This window comes from Pelodiscus sinensis, chromosome 5 (assembly GCF_052426305.1).
Source record: "Pelodiscus sinensis isolate ZL-2025 chromosome 5, ASM5242630v1, whole genome shotgun sequence".
NCBI classification, from domain to species: domain Eukaryota; kingdom Metazoa; phylum Chordata; order Testudines; family Trionychidae; genus Pelodiscus; species Pelodiscus sinensis.
Window position 1 is genome coordinate 132,659,893 of NC_143056.1, and position 20,473 is coordinate 132,680,365.

A 20,473-nucleotide genomic window follows, 5' to 3' on the forward strand; every position below is an offset into this window, starting at 1 on the left:
CAGTTTCTTTTCCTCTTTCCCAGCAATTAACTTGCACCTAAAACTCTGGGCTCTACCTCTGGCAGCTTTTTAACCTGACAACACAGAGTACTAAGCACTAGGCGATAGTGCCTAGTGATGCTGAATGGAATGTGTGTCTGGTACTGTCTAGCCCCCGATGGACTACGTCACTTCATGTATTGGCTCTCCTTTTAGACAATGGCATGTGCAAGACTTCTTCCCAAGTAGAGATTCCCAAATATTTCAATACAAAAAAGTGTGCCTCAATTAAACAATAAAACACATTTACTGACTACAGAACAAAGTAAGCAGAGAATTGGCTACAAAGAAATAAAAGGTAAAATACAACTCATGCCTAACTTAACAAGGGTACAGAGAAGAGCGACAAGAATGATTAAAGGTTTAGAGAACATGACCTATGAAGCCAGGCTTCATGAACTGGGCTTGTTTAGTTTGGAAAAAAGAAGATTAAGGGGGGACATGATAGCGGTTTTCAAATATCTAAAAGGGTGTCACAAGGAGGAAGAAGAAAATTTGTTCCTCTTGGTTACTGAGGACAGGACAAGGAGACAAGGGCTTAAAGTGCAGCAGGGGAGGTTTAGATTGGACATTAGGAAAAAATTCCTAACTGTCAGGGTGGTCAAATATTGGAATAAATTGCCAAGGGAGGTGGTGGAATCTCCCTCTCTGGAGATATTTAAGAACAGGTTAGATAGACATCTGTCAGGGATGGTGTAGACGGAGCTTGGTCCTGCCTTGAGGGCGGGGTGCTGGACTCGATGACCTCTTGCGGTCCCTTCCAGTCCTATTATTCTATGATTCTAAGGTATAGGATTTCAAAGCAAAGATTTCTCTCACCCCCGGCAGCTGCAGTGTTATTGGCAGGACCCTCCAGTTTAATGCTTCCTTCACTTTACTCCAGATTGTTTTTGATGTTGTGAGCAGAGAGAAAAGGAGGGATAGTAGCTTTCAGGTATTTGCCTTTGCTTCTCATGGTCATTTCACTTTTGTAAGAATCGTCTCCAGTTTGAGGTTCTGGAGACAACATCCAAGTGGACAGAAAACCCCAGCTCTTTGTTTCTCAAAAAGTAGATTTCTCACTCACACCCTTCTTCCTGGTCAAGAATGGCCTCTTCACCAGGCGAGACGTGATTTAACTTGGCTGACCCCTGGCTGACACATCACTTTTGCCTTTTGTTTCTAATGAACTGCTTTATTCCTGCTTTTCTAAACTCAGAACAGAGCAATACATTATACAGTACAATGTTAGAATTTTACATATGTTGTCACACACATTTTACCTGAACAACAATGATCAGCAGATTATGAGCTTTTATGTAAAGAAAGAGGGGCTGTATTTACACAACTGTTCCTGTATTGTCACAAGACAAATTCTCCAGTAGGCAGAGTATTAGCATAGAACTTTGTAGTTTGGGGCTTAGGTTTAGTCCCTGGCTTTACTGCAGTCCTCTTGTGTGGCCTTGAAGCAGGATATTAACTTTATCTGTGCCTCATCTCATCATTTGTGAAATGGAGATAATATTGTGCCATCCAACATGGAAGTTGCTAACACATTTGGTTATTTTTTTTATTGTGTATTTATAATGAATGGAATGAGAGAGCCTGGCTTTGAACTATCCATCTTCCTTTAATGTGAGCATCAGGAAATACTGGAGCATCTTACCAATTCATTAATGTTACTTATAGAAGCTAAGATCACCCAGTCTAGGAGTTATGAGCCTCCACTCCCATAAACATTTGGTAACAACCTAGCTATAAGGCCTTGAAATAAATGGCTCCATAACTCAGTCTTCTCATTGGTGTTGAATGTAAAATCCTTCCATCCTTCTCAAAGGACATTTTGGTCAATGTTTGCCATTCCCTAAGCATTTAGGGATTTTTCAGACTTGGATCAGGTTGCAATGAATATTTCCTAAGCAACTACGAACTAAAACATCAATTATGGGCACAGTTTCCTCCATTTCTCCTTCACAGTCCCTGGAGCAATACAATTCCCTAAATCCCAACCCTTGGCTATCTATAATACATCCCAAGAGAATTAAGAGCAAGAACGCATAGCAAAACTGCTGATGAAATGGAAATAGCTAGTGTCTGATTTTACCTTTCTGTTTAATTTATGTTGTAAAGAAAATTCACGCTTTTTGTGCTACTTTATATTCAGATCAGTTCAGATGATCAGAGGATACACACCATGTTCTCTTTTAGACAACATGGTCCTCTTCATTTCATTGGTCCCTTAAGATGAAGTGAAGGACATTGTGATAGAAATGATGTTTTTCCTCTTAGTGCAAGGACTCAAACCAGACAACAATTTCTGCAACTACACCATTTGCTTCAGCCACAGTAATCATGCACATCAAAAGGAATCCAAGCAGGTACAAAGAAACAACTCTGCTACAAAGAGAGATATTTGTTACTCCTACTTCCCCTTCATTGCAAATACAAACTGATCCATGGATTCAAAGCAAATGACATATATTTATATACTCACACATGTGAAACAGTTGCTTCCTTTAATTTTGCTAGAGTAATAGCATAAAAACCTCTGATTTCACTTGGGGCCTGTAGGCCTTCTTGAAATACAAACAAACAAATAATAATATCCATGTAATAATGAACAATACAAGCATGAGCACTGCAAAATAACATTGAAATAGGGTGGGAATTGAATTCACCTGTTTCTGCTCCCCATCACTCAGCCTTCATTGAAATGAACAGATTCAGTAATTGGCTAGGCATTTATTCATTGCTTTTATCAGGGCATCCTTCACTTCCCTATTTCTCAGGCTGTAGATGAGGGGGTTCAACATGGGGATCACCAGTGTGTAGAACACTGAGGCTATTTTGTCTGTGCCCATGGAATCGCTGGAGGTGGGTTGGAAACACATAAAAAGGAGTGTGCCGTGAAACAGGATGACGGCAATCAGGTGACAAGTGCAGGTGGAGAAGGCTTTGCGCCGGCCCTCGGCAGAGCGGATCTGCAGGATGGTGGAGATGATGAAGACATAGGAGAGGAGGATGGTCACACTGGTGATCACTACTGTGTAGCAAGTCGAAGCAAACATCACAATCTCAGTGATGCGGGTGTCAGAGCAGGAGAGTGCCATCAAAGAAGGGATTTCACAAGAGAAATGCCTGATAATGTTGGAGCGGCAGAATGACAGCCGAAATGTACAACAGGTGAGCATCAATGCATCCACCAATGCCACAGAATATACCCCAGATACCAGCTGGTTACAACGCTGCCTAGACATGACGACAGTATAGAGCAGGGGGTTACAGATGGCCACATAACGGTCGTACGCCATCACAGCCAGCAAGAGACTCTCAATATCTGCACAAACAAGAAAGAAATACATTTGCACAGCACAAGCAGTGTAGGAAATGCTTTTCTTCTCAGCCAAGAAATTCTGCAGCATCTTAGGGGCTATTACAGTGGAACAGCAGAAATCACAAAAGGACAAATTCCCGAGGAAAAAGTACATGGGGGTGTGGAGTCGGGGGTCAATTGTGATTAACAAGATCATCCCCCCATTACAGATCAGGGTGATAACATAAATCAGTAGGAACATCCCAAACAGAGGGACCTGCAGTTCCAGACGATCTGTCAGTCCTGAGAGAATGAACTCAGTCACCACCGAGTGATTTCCCTCTTCCATCTCCTCTGAGTCGAGATCAGGCAGCTACAATGAAATTGGCAGGAAGATGGCTCAGGTGACATGTCCTTTCACCCTAACAAATTAAGGGAAGAAAAATGCAGATCAGTTTCTGAATGCGCACCTGTATAAAACTAGGGATGGGCTTAGTGTACAGAGCTAGATGTTCACAGCTGCTCATTCCAGTTGTTCCATACAATGCACACACAGTACACATACAAGGACACACAGGATATTCGTGACACACACACAAACACTCCTTTTCATTAATCCGAACAGCAAACTGACTTGTGACTCTGCTGAGAGAGAATCAGGGTGGAAACATTCCTTAGCTGCACGGGGTGAAAGTAGATGAGTGTCAATCTTTCCACCCTCTTTGGGCAAGGGGAGCTCTGTGGCTCAGCTTGTGTGTTTGGGGAAAGGCTTGTGTGCTCTGCTAATTAAGCTTTTTTGCCTGTGAAATGGCATTTACATGATTCTATGTGGAAATCCTGAGAAATAATGGAAACACAGGCTTCAGGGACTATGTAGTTGCCTTTTTTTCCCAATTATGTGTTGTGTTTCTATAGCTCAGGTTGGGCGGTGACTTTTGGTGCTGTTAGTCATGAATTCAATACCTGCTGTTCACTATGGAGTCTGTAGGTGTGTGTGCCTGCGATGCAAAACAACAGCACGTACCTGCTGAGAAGAGAGATGTGGTGTTTCTCCATCAAGAGAAAGTTCCAATTTTGAATGTTCAGGAAGTTTTATAGCCAGATCCATGGGACATGCTCCCTGAAGTAACCAGGAATAACTGATCTCAAGAGGCACAACACCTAATTAAGCTACTGAGTGAAGCAAAGTTACTGTTGGTGTGACTTATACTCTGGGAATTAATGTGGTGTGCTCTTTCCTCCTGTGTTACTGAATGGTGCAATTTCTACCTGAGTTACACGGGGCGTATAGTTCAGCTTCCTGTTTTCAAAGTTCAACCCTGGGACTATGTTGAGCTGAGAAACAAAGGCTTCATTTGTAGCAGCTGAAAGCTTGGCTGAAAACACAGCCCAATATTTTCTGCCATGAGCAAGGTTGAACGGCACTGGAACATCACCAGAGTCCTAAAGCCACAGTTTGGGAGGGGAGAGTTTGGTAGTTTGATGGAAAGATGAACATTTCCATGGAAAAGATAATGTCATGGAAAATTCCATAAAAATCTTTTCAAGAAACTTTTCCACCAGCTTTAGCAGTAGTTTTGCTAAAGGAACAGAATGTGAAATGGAGCTGAAGCTCACTAATTATATTACACGGGTCTATATAACAAGCCTGAGACATGCTGGAAACCACTGACATCTTCTCAGACATTTCTAGGTTCAGAATCGCCTCATTGTCCCCAACAGGTGGAATGCGAAACCTGTATGATATATTGGAGGCCTCTCTCTCTTTCTCTCTCTCTCTATCAATCCATCACAGACTATGATATTCTTTGTCTTTCTCTTGCTATGTCAATCCAAAAAATAGAACACATAGGTTCACTGATTTTACTTGATGGACGACACATGGTAACCAGAGAAATTCAGCACGTGATCACAAACATCTAGTCTCCATTGTTCATTGGGTGCTTCTCGGTAAAGTGGAAATGAACCTGTTGAAATGCTCTGTCCGGAGGCAGTGTTTTCTAAAGCGTTCACTAATTCATAGAGTCATAGAAACACAGGGCTGGAAGAGATCTCAGGAGGTCATCAAGTTCAGCCCCCTATCCAAAGCAGGACCAACCCCAACTCAATCATCCCAGCCAGGGCTTTGTCAAGCTCAGACTTAAAAATGTCTGGGGATGGAGATTCCACCTCCTCCCTAGGGAACCCATCCCAGTGTTTCACCATCCCCAAAAGGAAATAGAGTTTCCTAATATCCAACCTCGACATCCCTCACTGCAACTTGAGATCATTGCTCCTCATCCTGCCATCTGCCACTACTGAGAACAGCCTCTCGCCATCTTCCTTGAAACCCCCCTTTGGGTAGTGAAAGGCTTCTATCAAATCCCCCCTCACTCTTCTCTTCCATAGACTAATCAAGTCCAAATCCCTCAGCCTCTCCTCCTAGGTCATGTGCTCCAGCCTCCTGAGCATTTCTGTTGCCCCCTGCTGGACTTTCTCCAATGCATCCACATCTTTTCTGTAATGGCGGGAGTGGGCAGAATTAGATGTAATACTCCAAACATGGCCTCACCAGTGTCGAATAAAGGGGAATAATCATTCCTCTAGATCTTCTGGAAATGCTCCTCTTAATGCACCCTAATATATCATTAACCTTCTTGGCTATGATGGTACACTGTTGACTCATATCCAACTTCTCATCCACTGTAATCCCCAGGTTCTTTTCTGCCAAACTGCTACTTAGCCAGTCGGTCCCCAGCCTGTAACAGTTCTTGGGATTCTTCCGTCCCACGTGCAGGAGTCTACACTTGTCCTTTTTGAGTCTCATCAGATTGCTTTTGGCCCAATCCTCCAATTTAGCTAGGTCACTCTGGATCATTTCCCTACCCTCCAACATATCCCAACCCTCCTACAGTGTGTCTAGATTACATGTCTCCATCGATGGAGCCATGTACAGTAGTTTACTTGATATAGTCAATGAAGCGGGGATTTAAATAATAGGGCTTTATTCTGGAGGATCGCGCCAGTCTGGACGCTCTTTTCCAGCTTTTCCCCAAGCCGGAAAAAAAGCAGCGGCCATGTTTATTTAAATCCCGCGGGGGATATTTAAATCCCCCGTGGATTTCCCTATTCCAAAGTTCGAAATTAGCATGCCTATTCCGAAGAAGGGGCCAGTCTAGACGTAGCCCACTTCTTTACGTACCAGGTTACCACCCTCTGTTGCCTAGTTACCACCCCTCACCTTACGGAAAGGGGGCTTACTTACTATCTTTCATGCTGTCAATTTCGACCTGGTCCTGAACCTAGGTCGGTATGTGCATTAGTTTTTAGAGAGTCTTTGTACCAAGACATTTCTTATTAAGATGTTCTGTTACTCCACTTTTGCTTACAGTCTGAACCCAGTGCCTCCCTGTATCCTTCCATGTTCTACCTAACTTACACAATCACACAATTATCAGTAGGGCCTCTTTCTTGGCTCCTGTGTTACTGAACCAAAGTCTTGCTCACTAGATTGCAGGCCTGTTGCTGTTTTCATGTTACAGGCCTCTGTTTAGGCCTCCTGACTCCATGTTACTGACTCTCAACTTACTACAAAGGCAAAATTGAGCAGATACCAGCCACTCTCCTCATTTGCAAGTGGCATGCAAACGAGGGGGGAACCAGGCCTGCCTGCTTCTCTGGATTGTGACTCAGTTAACCTATAAATGTCAGCCACAAACTGACCTTTTTCCAACATCTTCCAGTTGCCTTGAGCCACTTCCTCATAGTCTCAGCCCCTTCTTTATCCCTGTCTCAAGGCTTCAGTCTTTCTTATGTGGGCCAGCCTGGCCCTGATTGGCTGTTGCACTAAGCCTTCCCCCTACAGGTTGGCTCAGTAAGACCTGTTCTGATTGGCTGGGTTATCTCTAAGGCTGCTTTAACCGATGAGGCTCGGGCACCCCCACCACAAGGCCATATCGAGATTTACAAATATTCATGAAGCCTACTGAAATGCACATAAGCAGGGTTACTCCCATTCCAGGATGGGCAAACAGAGGCAGAAAGAATTTAGGACCCACCATTTCTTTTTAGCCCATAGGCTCACTGAATTAGTGGATGCTTTGGAAAATGCTGCTGGCAAACATGTGGAATATGAAGAGGCCACTATAGGTCCTCTCAACTTTACAGAAAAATGCCCAATTAAAAATAGAGAGCAGGTGAGTGAGACTGTTTGGCCTTTTTGCGAGAGTGACGTAGCTAGAGAAGGACATAGACCATCATAGTGAATGGTCTGCAACAGATAGAAATTGCATAATTTAAGAACACAAGAGGAAAGAGTGCTGCCAATTAATCCCCAGGTCATGAGTTACACCAAGGGTGACTTTGGATCACTGATCTCTCTAATTAGGTGCTGTGCATCTCCGAGCTCAGTTATTCCCACTTACTTTAGAGACTATGTCCCAGAGAGCACAGATCTCTGTATAAAACTTATTGAGCCCTCAAAAGAGGCACTTTCTTTCGATGGGGAAACCCCACCACATCTCTTCCTCAGCAGGTAGGTGCTGCTGTCCTGTATCACCGGCACACTCGGACAGACCCCACAGTGACCAGAAGATTTTTCATTCACGGTCTCCAGCATTAAAAGCCTCTGTTCGGATCCCATCCTTTGAGCTAAAGACACAACACATTAGGCAATTACATAGTCACTGAGGTGGGTGGTTTCCAGTGTCTCTTACGGTTTTCATAGAGACATTTAAATCGCGGCTTCATTTGCCTTTGCCAAAACAACAAATCTACATGGCTCCGTTGACGGAGCCATGTAGTTTAGACATACCCTTACTGTCACCCCTTCCTGAGCTAAGCAATCCGAGATGGTGTTTAGCCTGATTCTCTCACAAGAAACTCACAAGTCACTTTTTGTTGCTCAGATTATTGAAGAGGAGTGGGACACCATTAACCTGGTGTCCTTGTATGCGTACAATGTGTGCAGTGAATGGGACACCCGACATGACCAACTGTGAACATCTGGCTCTGTGGACTAAGCTCTTCTTTGATCCTGAATTGGTGTCCATTAAGAAATTGATCTCCAGTTTTCTTCCCTTAATTTGTTACAGAGAAGGGATAATTTCCCCAAGCCATCCACCTCCTCACATTACTATAGCTGCCTGATCTCAGATCAGAGGAGATGGAAGAGGGAAATCACTCCGTGGTGACTGAATTCATTCTCTCAGGACTGACAGATCGTCCAGAGCTGCAGATTCCCCTGTTTGTGTTGTTCCTACTGATTTATGTTACCACTCTGATGTGGAACGGGGGGATGATCTTGTTAATCATGAATGACCACCGACTTCACACCCCCATGTACTTTTTCCTTTGTAATTTGTCCTTCTGTGATCTCTGCTATTCCTCAACTGTTGCCCCTAAGATGCTGCAGAATTTCTTAGCGAAGAGGAAAAGCATTTCTCGCACTGCCTGTGCTGTGCAAATGTATTTCTCTGTCTCTCTTACAGATATTGAGTGTCTCTTGCTGGCTGTGATGGCATATGACCGTTATGTGGCCATCTGTAACCCGCTGCTCTATACGGTCACCATGTCCCGACAGCTTTGTAGCCAGCTGGTGGCTGGGGTGTGTGCCATGGGTCTGGTGGATTCAATGATACACACGTGTCTGACATTTCGGCTGTCATTCTGCCACTCAAATATCATCAGTCATTTTTTCTGTGACATCCCCCCACTACTGGCGCTCTCCTGCTCTGACATACGCATCAATGAGATTGTGATGTTTGCCTGCACATGCATCATTATAGTCAGCAGTGTTGTGATTGTCCTTCTCTCCTATGTCTATATCATTCCCACCATCCTGCAGATCCGCTCTGCCGAGGGCCAGCACAAAGCCTTCTCCACCTGCGCTTGCCACTTGACAGCAGTGGTCATATTTTATGGCACCCTCCTTTTTATATATTTGCGACCCACTTCCAGCTATTCCATGGACACAGACAAAATAGCTTCAGTTTTTTACTCGCTGGTGATCCCCCTGTTGAACCCCCTCATCTACAGCCTAAGGAACAGGGAGGTGAAAGATGCTCTGAGAAAAGCCAGGAATAAACTCCTGACCCATGCTTGAATCAGTTCATCTGTTTGTGTGTCTGTGTGTAAAAAGGTGAACTCATTTCCAAGCCCATAACAATGTCATGTTGCAAAACTCATGGTGGTTTTGTTCATGGTTATATTGTTCTTATTATTAATTTGTATATATTCCAATAAGTCCTGTAGGCCCTAACTGAGATCAGGGCTGTATTATACTATTACTCCAGCAACGTTAAAGGAGGTACCTGGTTCACATGTGTGAGTAATAAATATATGTCATTTGCTTTGAAACCATGGAGCTATTTGTATTTCCTGCTGGGTTGGTTTCTTGGTTCATGGGTTGATTTCATTATGATGTGTGTGATTTCTATGGCTGAACCCAAGGAGGGTTTTGCAGAGATTATCCCCTAGTTTTGTGTCCAGGTACCATGAGGAACAACATGATTCTTCTCACAATGTCCTTCACTTAAGGGAACAACATAACAAATAGGAGTGTGGTTTGTAATAGAGAGCACGAGGTGTGTGTGTATATCTGTGACAGTCTGCACTAAATGGAATACAAAATAGCATAGAAAGTGTGAGTTTTCTCTACAACTTAAAGTAAATGCAGAGATAAAAACAGACACTAGGTATTTGCATCTTATCAGCAGGTTTGCTTTGTGTCTTGCGCTTCTCTTGGAATGTATTACAGAATCTGAGGTGTAGGGATTTGGGGAATTCTATGGCTCAGAGGACTGTGGGTGAGAAATTCATGAATCTGCATCAACAACTGATGTTTTAAATTCACGGCTGCTTAGAAAATGTTCATCTCAATGAAATCTAAGTCTGAAAATTCCGTAAACATTTGGCAAATTGTAAACATTGACCAAAAGTAAACATTTTACATGTCCAGAAATGGCAAATGTCTTTTCTTTCCTTGTTATGTTTCAATGTAAACTCTACGCCAGTGAAGGGCTAGACTGGCAAATTGGAGTATGTAGTCAACCTGTGGAACTCGTTGCCAGAGGAGGCTGTGAAGACTAGGACTATAATAGAGTTTAAAGAGAAGCTAGATAGTCTTTTATGAACCTAACCTCCATGAAATTATTAGCCAGGGGATAAAATGGTGTCCTTGGCCTCTGTTTATCAGAGGCTGGAGAGGGATGGCAGGAGACAAATCGCTTGATCATTGTCTTTGGTACACCCTCTCTGGGGCACCTGGGGACTGTCAGCAGACAGGCTACTGAGCTAGATGCACCTTTGGTCTGACTCAGTACGGCCGTTCTTATGGATGGGAGAGGAAGAGGGGGTGATGATGCTGCGTCCCTTATCGGCTTCAATCCAGTGATCAGAGCACTCGCATGCAATGTGGCAGACACGGGTCAATCCCCCTCTGTCTGGTGTGTTGAAGCAATTTGAAATTGGGCTTCTCACACTGCTGGGGAGCACCCTGGTGACTGGCCGTGTCATGTCGTGGTCTTCCTCACGGCTCGGCAATGCTCACACTGTTATGAATAATAAAATATCTGTCCACTAGAAATTTCTAGACACATTTGTATAATGGTCGCCACAGTGAAAGTTGACTATGGGAAGACTGGGTTATGGAGCCATTGATTTCAGGGCCCTTTGTATAGTCCTTTGATCACAAAGGGCTAAGGGAGTGGAGTGTCATAATCCCTACACTGGCTGATCTTAAATTCCATAGGCAACATTAACGAACTGATAACAAGCTCCACTCTTTGCTGATAATCACAATAAAGACAGATAGATACTTCAAACCCAAACTCTCTCATTATTCTACACACAATAAATACACAATGAAGTAACAACCGTATGGGTCAGCAACTTGATTTTCACTTTCCATGTTCCATGATGAAAAAATTAAAGATATCCTTTAAGAGGGTTGGGATTTTTTGAAATATGAAACATTGGCCTCTGTGTTCAATATGTAGTTGCATTTGTCATTCCAGTTATATGGAAGCAATATTTTTACAAGCCTTCACTAATTCAGGGAGGCTATAGTCCAGAATGAAAATATGGCTCTTTAATTCTCTCTGCCCACCTCTAAATGGAAATAATCATACAGCACTTACAAACTTTAATGAACTTTGCCATAACGCAGGTAAGTCCCCATATACATACTGCCTCTAAGCACCTCAAAATCATTATTGTTTTGTCAGAACTTCCGTGTTAGGTACTGCTTTATTATCTCCATTTCAGAAATGATGAGCTGAGGCACAGAGAAAGTTAATGACCTGTTTCAAGGCCACACAAGAAGTCTGCATTAAAGCCAGGAACTAAGCCCAAAGCTATAGGTTCTATGCTAATGCTCTACCTTCTGGACAGTCTTTCCTTTTCATAACAATAGAGAAATAATTAAGTAAAATCTTTATGTAAAAGAATGACTATACAGCCCCACTTTCTCTTCAGAAAGCTCATAATCTGCTGATCATCATCGTTCTGGTTAAAAATGTATGGCAGCATTATATGGAATATTAAAACACTTTATTGTATAAAGTACTGAGCTGAAAGTAAGAGTAAGAGATCCTCCGGAAAAGGGCTTTATTCCGGAGGATCGTGCCAGTCTAGACGCTTTTTTCCGGCTTTTCCCCAAGCCGGAAAAAAAGCGGCGGACATGTTTATTTAAATCCGCGGGGGATATTTAAATCCCCCACGGATTTCCCTATTCTGACTTACCTGCTTTGCATCACTTTTCTGGAATTTGGGGCCAGTGTAGACGTAGCCTAGCAGACACAACACTAGAACCTGTGACCTAGAGATTAGTGCTCTGTGTTGAAAAGCAGCTGGGGATTCTTTTGTCAGGAAGCTACCATAGGTAGATCCCAGTGACTGAAGTGTGAGTTATTTGAAGGTGAAGCAGACAAGAAACTGTGAAGAAATTTTACACAATAGGCGCAGAACTGAAAGTGTGAAAGAGTTGCAGTAGCACATAGTATTAATAATATATAGCTTTCAAAGCACTATACAGCTGTCTGTTAATTTCATATAATCCACTGTCCTAATAGAGTTCCTCAGATTAAGGGATTAGTCCAAAATAGCTAGTTGGGGAGCAGCTATGTTGAGAACAGGTCCCACATTTTATGCACAACGATACACTAGGTATGTTGTTAGTCTGATTCTGAGCTAGGCTGCAACAGACTCCAGATTAACTCTGCTGAAAGGATTGGCCTTCCTCTGGTGAAAGCAGCCAACCAAAAAAGTGGACTCGGTTGACCTCATTTTTGTCCCATATTCAAATGCCCTGATGTGGGTTACAGTGCTCTACACCATCTGGAGATCTTGTCCTCTGTGCTTGATATCCACAAGGAAAGATGTGGCAACAACATTAATGGCATGTCCTCTGCACAACTGTTGTCCTGGGAGCAAAGATGCTCCAGGGAGCAAAGCTGAGAGCAATCAAAGGCAAATTTAACCTCAGCTCCCTCAGGCAGCGGCTCCAAGGGTAACAAGGATATGATGAGCAAACTGGGAAAGGTTTGACTCTGAAGCTGATTTTAGGTTTCTCACTTGGTTCTGCTTCCATCCTTCTGAACTCATTGAAGATGATGGAAGGAAAAACAAAGATGTACCACCCAATTCATGGGCAAATGGAATAGTCTGAAAGGTTTTTGCCCCTCAATTGAAACAAGAATGGGCCAGTCACAGAATCAGAGAACTGGGAATGGTTTGAGGTAAATAAGATGAAATTCAAGAAGGACAAATGCAAAGTACCTCACTTAGGGTGCGTCTAGACACCTTAGCTACGTCTAGACTGGCATGAATTACCGAAAATGCTTTTAACAGAAAAGTTTTCCGTTAAAAGCATTTTCGGAAAAGCACGTCTAGATTGGCAGGATGCTTTTCCGGAAAAGCACTTTTTGCAGAAAAGCGTCCGTGGCCAATCTAGACGCGCTTTTCCACAAAAAAGCCCCGATCGCCATTTTCGCGATCGGGGCTTTTTTGTGGAAAACAGAACTATGCTGTTTACACTGGCCCTTTTGGGCAAAAGTCTTTCAGAAAAAGACTTTTGCCTGAATGGGAGCAGCATAGTTTTTCCGGAAAAGAACTGATGATTTTACATGAGATTGTCAGTGCTTTTGCGGAAATTCAAGCGACCAGTGTAGACAGTTGGCAAGTTTTTCCGGAAAAGCTGCTGATTTTCTGGAAAAACTTGCCAGTCTAGACACAGCCCTTGTGTCGGAATAAGCTACTCAATTTGCACTATGCAAATTGCATAGCTTATTCCAAGTCTAAGTCAAAAGAGCTTATTTTGAAATTTGGCACGGTCTAATAGTGAGTGCTTTTAAAGATGTGGCATTGCTATTTCAGGATACTTCTGGTAACCCGAAATAAAAATGCAGTATAGACGTACCCTTACTCCTTGTACAATGAGGGTTACAGGAGTTGGAGTAAGAAGTCCTTCAGCTTGACCATTTTTTGACATTATTTTGAAATAACTGCCTGCTGTGTAGATGCGGACTAAGTTATTTCGAAATAACACTGGTTATTTTGAAATAATGTTGCTGTATAGACATATCCTTAGAAAGGAATAATCAGTTACACACATATAAAATGGGAAATGGCGGCCTACGAAGGAGTACTGCAGAAAGGGACCTATACATCATAGAGGACAACAAGCTAAATATGAGTTAACAGTGTGACTCTGCTGGAAAAAAAAGCCCAAACATGATTCTGGGATGTATTTACAGCAGTGTTCTAAGTAAGACATGAGAAGTAATTCCTCCACTCTGCTCTGGGCTGAATAGGCCTCAACTACAGTGTTGTGTCCATTTCTGGTAGCACTCCAATTCAGGATGAATTCAGGATGAATTGGAGATGGTCCAGGGAAGAGCAGCAATAATTATTAAATGTCCAGAAAACACAGTTTCACTGGTATCACTCCAGAGGAATGCTAATAATGCCAGCAGAGTTCATCTGGAGCCTGTTGTAAACTAGCTCAGAATCAGACCATTCCACAACCAGGGGCAGCCCATGGCTATAGGCCGACTTGGCCGTCGCCTAGGGCATCGCCTTCAACAGCGCCCCATGATGACGTCACCCCACTGACGGCCCATCGATGGCCGTGCAGGCGGGGATGCAGATTGCGCGTTCCGCCTGGGGCACCAGCTGCCTCAGCCTGGCTTGGGCCACTCCTGCCCATAACATACCCACTGAATCACGTACCAGACCCTTGAGAATAAGATTTGGATTCAGCTCTCAAAACCACACCTCATTCCAGGAGGAGTAACAGTTAATTCGAACTAAGGCAGTTACTTCGGGCTAGTGGAATTTCAAAATGGCAACCGGATGGGAACATGCAAACAAAGCCCGGGATATTTAAATCCTGGGCTTCATTTGCAATTTCGAATGCCTACATTAGCCTCCCTAGTGCGAACTAGGAGGCTAGTGTAGACAGACCCCCAACTGAGCAATTCTATGCAAATCCCTTAAAACCCTTCTATGTGAGGAACTCTACTAGGACAATGAATAATATGAAATGATCAGGCAGCTGTAAAGTGCTTTGAGAGCTATAGATTATAAATGCTGTGTGTGCCACTGTGACTTTCACACTTTCCGTTCTGTACTTATTATGTAAACTTTGTTCCGCTGTTCCTTTTCCTCATTACCTGGAAATAACTCACACCTCACCTCTAGGCCTAGTGATGCAGAATGGACTATGTGCCTTGGACTGTCCAGCATCTCCCTGGACAACACCAGCTCATATAAAGTCTGTCATTTTATTAATATAGCATGGCATGTGCTCCTCTCAAGTAGATTCTTAAATATTTCAATACAAGACTACACAGGCGTCCATTAAACAATAACACAGATTTACTGACTACAGAAATATTTTAAAGTGATTGCAAATAATGAGGCACAGAATTGGATACAAAGGAATACAAGGTAAAATGCAACTAACTACTAAATCAACAGGCTAAAGGAATTCAGAGCAAAGATTTCTCTCACTACCTACTGCTGCAACACCAGTTGAATGCCTTTCAACCAGCACTCTCTAGTCCAATGTTACAGTCCAAATCCTTTACTCCAGATTGTTTTTGATGTTGTGAGCATAGAGATAGGAAGGGATAGTACATTTCAGGTATGTGCGTTTGCTTCTCATGGTCATTTCTCTTTTGCAAGAAACATCTTCAGCTTGAGGTTCTTAAGACAATGTCTGAATGGAAAGAAAACTCTAGCTGCCTGTTAGTCAAAATGTAGATTTCTCACTCAAACCCTTCTTCTTCACCAGGCGATATATCATTGAACCTGGTTGACCCCTGGCCGAGGCACCAATTTGATATTTGACTCTAAGAAAACGCTTTGTCCCTGCTTTTCTGAAGTCACAACAGCTCAATTCATTTTACAGTAGAATCTTACAATTTTATATAGAATGTTGCTACACACAGTTTACCAGAACAATGATGATCAGCAGATTATGAGCTTTCTTCAGAGAAAGAGAAGCTGTGTCACAACTCTTTTACACAATGGTTTTACACAACTGTTTCTCTATTGGCATGAGAAGCATTATCTAGTAGGTAGAGCATTACCTTAGAACTCTATAATTTGGGGCTTAGTTCCTGGCTTTACTGCAGACCTCTTGTCTGACCTTGAAGCAAGACATGAACTTTCTCTGTGCCTCAGCTCATCATTTCTGAAATGGAGATAATATCATGCTACCTAAAATGGAAGTTATGACAATCAAAACAAAGTTTTTCAGGTGCTCAGAGGTAGACTGTTGAAGAGGTGTATATAAGGACCTACAAATTTTAATAAATTTTGTACATGGCAGGCAAGTATGAGTACTCAAATTCAGAGGTGGGCACAGAGAGAATTAAAGATCCATATTTTCATACTGGTCCACAGACACCCTGAATAAGTGAAAGTTTCTGAAAATCCTGCTTCCGAATAATTGGAATGGGGAAAACAATCATTATTGTACATACTGATAGGTGTTTCATATTTCAAAGAATCCCCGCATTCTCAAAAGATATCTTTAATTTTTTCATCATGGAACATGAAAAGTGAAAATCAAGTTGCTGACCCATACGGTTGTTATTTCATTGTTTATTTATAGTGTGTGGAATAATGGGAGAGCTTGGGTTTGAAGTATCTATTTGTCTTTATTGTGATTATCAGCAAAGAGTGGAGCATGTTATCAGTTTGTTAATGTTGCCTATGGAAACTAAGATCACCTAGTCAGGGAGGCTCTGTCTAGACTACATGGCTCCATCGATGGAGCCATGTAGATGAGGGTTGTAGACAAAGGCAAATGAAGCCGCGATTTAAATGATCGCGTCTTCATTTAAATTTACATGGCTGCTGCGCTGAGCCGACAAACAGCTGATCAGCTGTTTGTCCGCTCAGTGTGCTAGTCTGGACGCTCCCCTGCCGACATCAAAGCTGATCAGCTGTTTGTTGGCTCAGCAGGGCAGCCACGTAAATTTAAATGAAGATGCGATCATTTAAATCGCGGCTTCATTTGCCTTTGCCAAAAAAAAAAAATCTACATGGCTCCATCGACGGAGCCATGTAGTCTAGACATACCCGGAGTTATGAGGCTCCACTCCCTTAGTCTATTGATACCAGCGTACAGACAAGGCCTTGAAATCAGTGGCTCCATAACCCAGTCTTTTCAATGCCAACATTCAGTGCGGTGACCATTACACAAATGTCTCTGGAAAGGGCTGAATTTCTTATGGACTAATAAATTATTGTAAAAAAATGAATCTTTGGATCACTTGAAACGATTCACAAATATGTTAGAAATTCTCAAGAAAGCTTTGTCCCAAAACCATGAGCATGTCTTTGGGGAAGGATTTCGGTTCTGGACAAATGTAGCCAAAATAAGAAGTCAGAGGTGCCTTTTGTGATATATTGGCCAGTAGTCAGGCTGTTCAACAGTGAGGTGGGAGATCCAGGTTCAATTCCCTTGTCTGCTCAATACTGGGCTCAGATGTGCTCTTGGGTTTCCTGACTTTCCAGAAAGAATCCCAGCCACAGAGCAATGAGCTAGTCCTGTCTGGGTCGCTCTCAATCTCTCCTTCCAAGTGGTTCTACTGTGTAACACAAATGACCAACCCATGGAAACAGGGACAGGAAGTTGAGCATCTTCCTCTTTAGGTGGGTGCGTCTGGCAACCAGTCAATAGAATCATTCTCTCTGCCTGGCCCTGAGATTCTGTCTGGGGCTCTCAGGAATGCCACAGCTCCAGCAGGAGACACTGAGGCCAGAGCTGCACCACTAGTAACATTGATACTGTTGCCAGACATGAAGCCGGGTTTGTTTGTCATGTGGTGGAGACACATCAGATCAATGAGGCAGCAATTGCTCATCGATGTCTATACCCAGCGCCCGCAGAGGATCTGTCTCAAGGCTGGTGAACACTGATACTGGCAGATGATCTAAGTTACAATGGTTCGGTTCCATAGTTCTCTCATTGACACAGCATGGTGTGTGTAGGATGTGGGCAGCGCTGCACGTCAAACTAAGCTACATCAATTTGCAGTAGCATAACTTGAATCAACATTCAGTGTGAGCATTGCCCAGCCCTAAGGAAGACCCAGGAGGTGACACAGATAGTCTCCAGCGTGCTTCCCAGCAGTGTGGGAGACCCACTTTCAAATTGCTTCAACACACCAGACAGACGGGGATTGACCCGAATCTCCCATCCCACATGAGTGCTCTGAGCACTGGATTGAAGCCTACAAGGCAAACAGCAGCATCATCACCTCTTCCGCTCCCATCCATTTAGCCAGCCTATCCCCTCCTTGTCATTGCATTTACATTGAAGCAGAAGGAGTCAGGAAAAGACGTAGCATTTTTGGCCATGCAAAATCCTCCTTTCCTCCTCAAATAACATTTTGGTCAATGTTTTTAGTTTGTTAAATGTTGAAGCAATTTTCAGGTTTGGATCAGATTGAGATGAATACTTTCTAATAAGCCATCAACGAAAAAATCAATTTTGGGCACAGCTTCCTCCGTTTCTCACTGAAAGACCCTGGAGCTATACAGTTACCACAACTACTACCCTTCACAGTCTATAATACATCCAAAGAAAATGAAGAGCAAGAACGCATAGCTCACTCGCTCATGAGGTGTAAATATTTGGTGTTTGATTTTATCTCTGTTTAATTCATATTGTAGAGGAAATTCACATTTTTATGCTCTTTCATATTCTATTCAGTGCAGACTGTGACAGAGGATGCACACACACCATGCTCTCTCTTAGGCTATGTCTGCACTGCAGCTCCAGGATACCGTAGATACCCAAGGAATGTGTCCACTTTTCCAAAACATTTTTTTGGAAAAGTGGACGTGCTGTTTTGCCATCTCTGTAAATCTCGTTGTACAAGGAAGAAGGGATGTGCCAAAAGAGGACTTTTTTTTTAAATGTGGCACCATGCAGACCCACCAAATTTCAGAAAAGCCTCTTCTGAAAGAAAATAGGAAAAAGATTCGCAATTTGAGTATCTTTTTCTGACTTTTCTTTACAGTATAGACACAGCCTTTGACATCAGCTTCCTATTTGTTTTGTTTTTCCCTTATGATGAAGTAAGGGATGATGTGATGAAAATGATGCATGGACAACTTCTTCAACTCCCTTTCCAATAGAAATCACATGCATCATAATGAAACCAACCCAGCTAGAATGAAAAGGGACATTTGATTCCCACCCTACTTCCTTCCAAATACAAACAGATCCATGGTTTTAAAGCAAATAATGTATATTTACATACTCACACATGTGAATCAGGTGTCTCCTTTATTTTGGCTGGAATAATAGCATTAAAAAACCCCCGATCTCAGTTGGGGCCAGCAGGCCTTGTTGGAATACAAACAAACACATACTAATATCAATGTAATAATGAACAATACTACCACGAGCTCTATAAGACGACATCACTATGGGCTGGGAATTTAATTTTGGTTTCGAATCCCCATCACTCAACCAGCACTGGGATGAACAGATTCAAGACTTGCTGAGGAGTTTGTTCGTGGCTTTCCTCAGGGTGTCCTTCACCTCCCTGTTCCTCAGGCTGTAGATGAGGGGGTTCAACATGGGGATCACCAGCGTGTAGAACAAGGAGGCTATTTTGTCTGTGTCAGTGCCCATGGAATCGCTGGGGGTGGGTTGTAAACACATGAAAATGAGAGTGCTGTGAAACAGTATCACTGCAGTCAAGTGGGAAGCGCAGGTGGAGAAGGTTTTGCGCCGACCCTCTGCAGAGTGGATCTGCAAGATAGTGGAGATGATGTAGACATAGGAGAGGAGGATAGTCACAGTGGTGATCACTACGGTGTAGCACAAAGAAGCAACCATCACCATCTCATTGATGTGTGTGTCAGAGCAGGAGAGTGCCATCAGAGAGGGCATTTCACAGTAGAAATGCCTGATGATGTTGGAGCTGCAGAATGACAGCCGAAATGTACAACAGGTGAGTATCATTGCATCCACCAACGCCACAGCACACACCCCAGACACCAGCTGGTTACAGCGCTGCCTGGACATATTGACCATATAGAGCAGTGGGTTACAGATGGCCACATAACGGTCATACGCCATCACAGCCAGCAAGAGACTCTCAGTGTCTGCGCAAACAAAAAAGAAATACATTTGCACAGCGCAGGCCGTGTAGGAAATGCTCTTCCTCTCTTCTAAGAAATTCTGCAGCATCTTAGGGGCAATTACTGTGGAACAGCAGAGATCACAGAAAGACAAGTTCCGGAGGAAAAAGTACATGGGGGTGTGGAGTCGGGGGTCAATTGTGATTAACAAGATCATCCCCCCATTACAGATAAGGGTCGTAACATAAATCAGTAAGAACAATGCAAACAGGGTGACCTGCATCTCTGGCCGATCTGTCAGTCCTGAGAGAATGAACTCAGTCACCACGGAGTGATTTCCCTCTTCCATCTCCTCTGAATCGAGATCAAGCAGCTACAGTGAAGTGGGAAAGTAGATGGCTCGGGCAACATGTCCTTTCTCACTAAGAAATTAAGTGAAGAAAAATGCAGATCAGTTTCTTAATGGGCACCACAATAAAATTGGTGATGGGCTTAGTTAACAGAGCCAGATGTTCACAGCTGGTCACTCCAGTTGTTCCATACAATGCACAC

The 20,473-nt window shown here is 43.1% G+C and overlaps 3 protein-coding genes across 3 annotated transcripts; 1 reads left to right on the forward strand and 2 right to left on the reverse strand.

The window, feature by feature from the left end:
* Nucleotides 1–2,741: 2,741 nt before the first annotated feature.
* On the reverse strand, nucleotides 2,742–3,680 carry LOC142829338 (olfactory receptor 8U9-like). The gene has a single exon (XM_075928826.2). The coding sequence runs from the start codon at nucleotides 3,678–3,680 to the stop codon at nucleotides 2,742–2,744; it is 939 nt and encodes a 312-aa protein (XP_075784941.2).
* Nucleotides 3,681–8,086: 4,406 nt separating this feature from the next.
* Nucleotides 8,087–9,413, forward strand: LOC102462706 (olfactory receptor 5AR1-like). The gene is made up of 2 exons (XM_089778234.1): nucleotides 8,087–8,094; nucleotides 8,465–9,413. The coding sequence occupies exons 1-2, from the start codon at nucleotides 8,087–8,089 to the stop codon at nucleotides 9,411–9,413; spliced, it is 957 nt and encodes a 318-aa protein (XP_089634360.1).
* A 9,912-nt stretch (nucleotides 9,414–19,325) lies between these two features.
* LOC149524407 (olfactory receptor 5W2-like) lies at nucleotides 19,326–20,270 on the reverse strand. The gene has a single exon (XM_089778235.1). The coding sequence runs from the start codon at nucleotides 20,268–20,270 to the stop codon at nucleotides 19,326–19,328; it is 945 nt and encodes a 314-aa protein (XP_089634361.1).
* Between the last annotated feature and the right edge of the window lie 203 nt (nucleotides 20,271–20,473).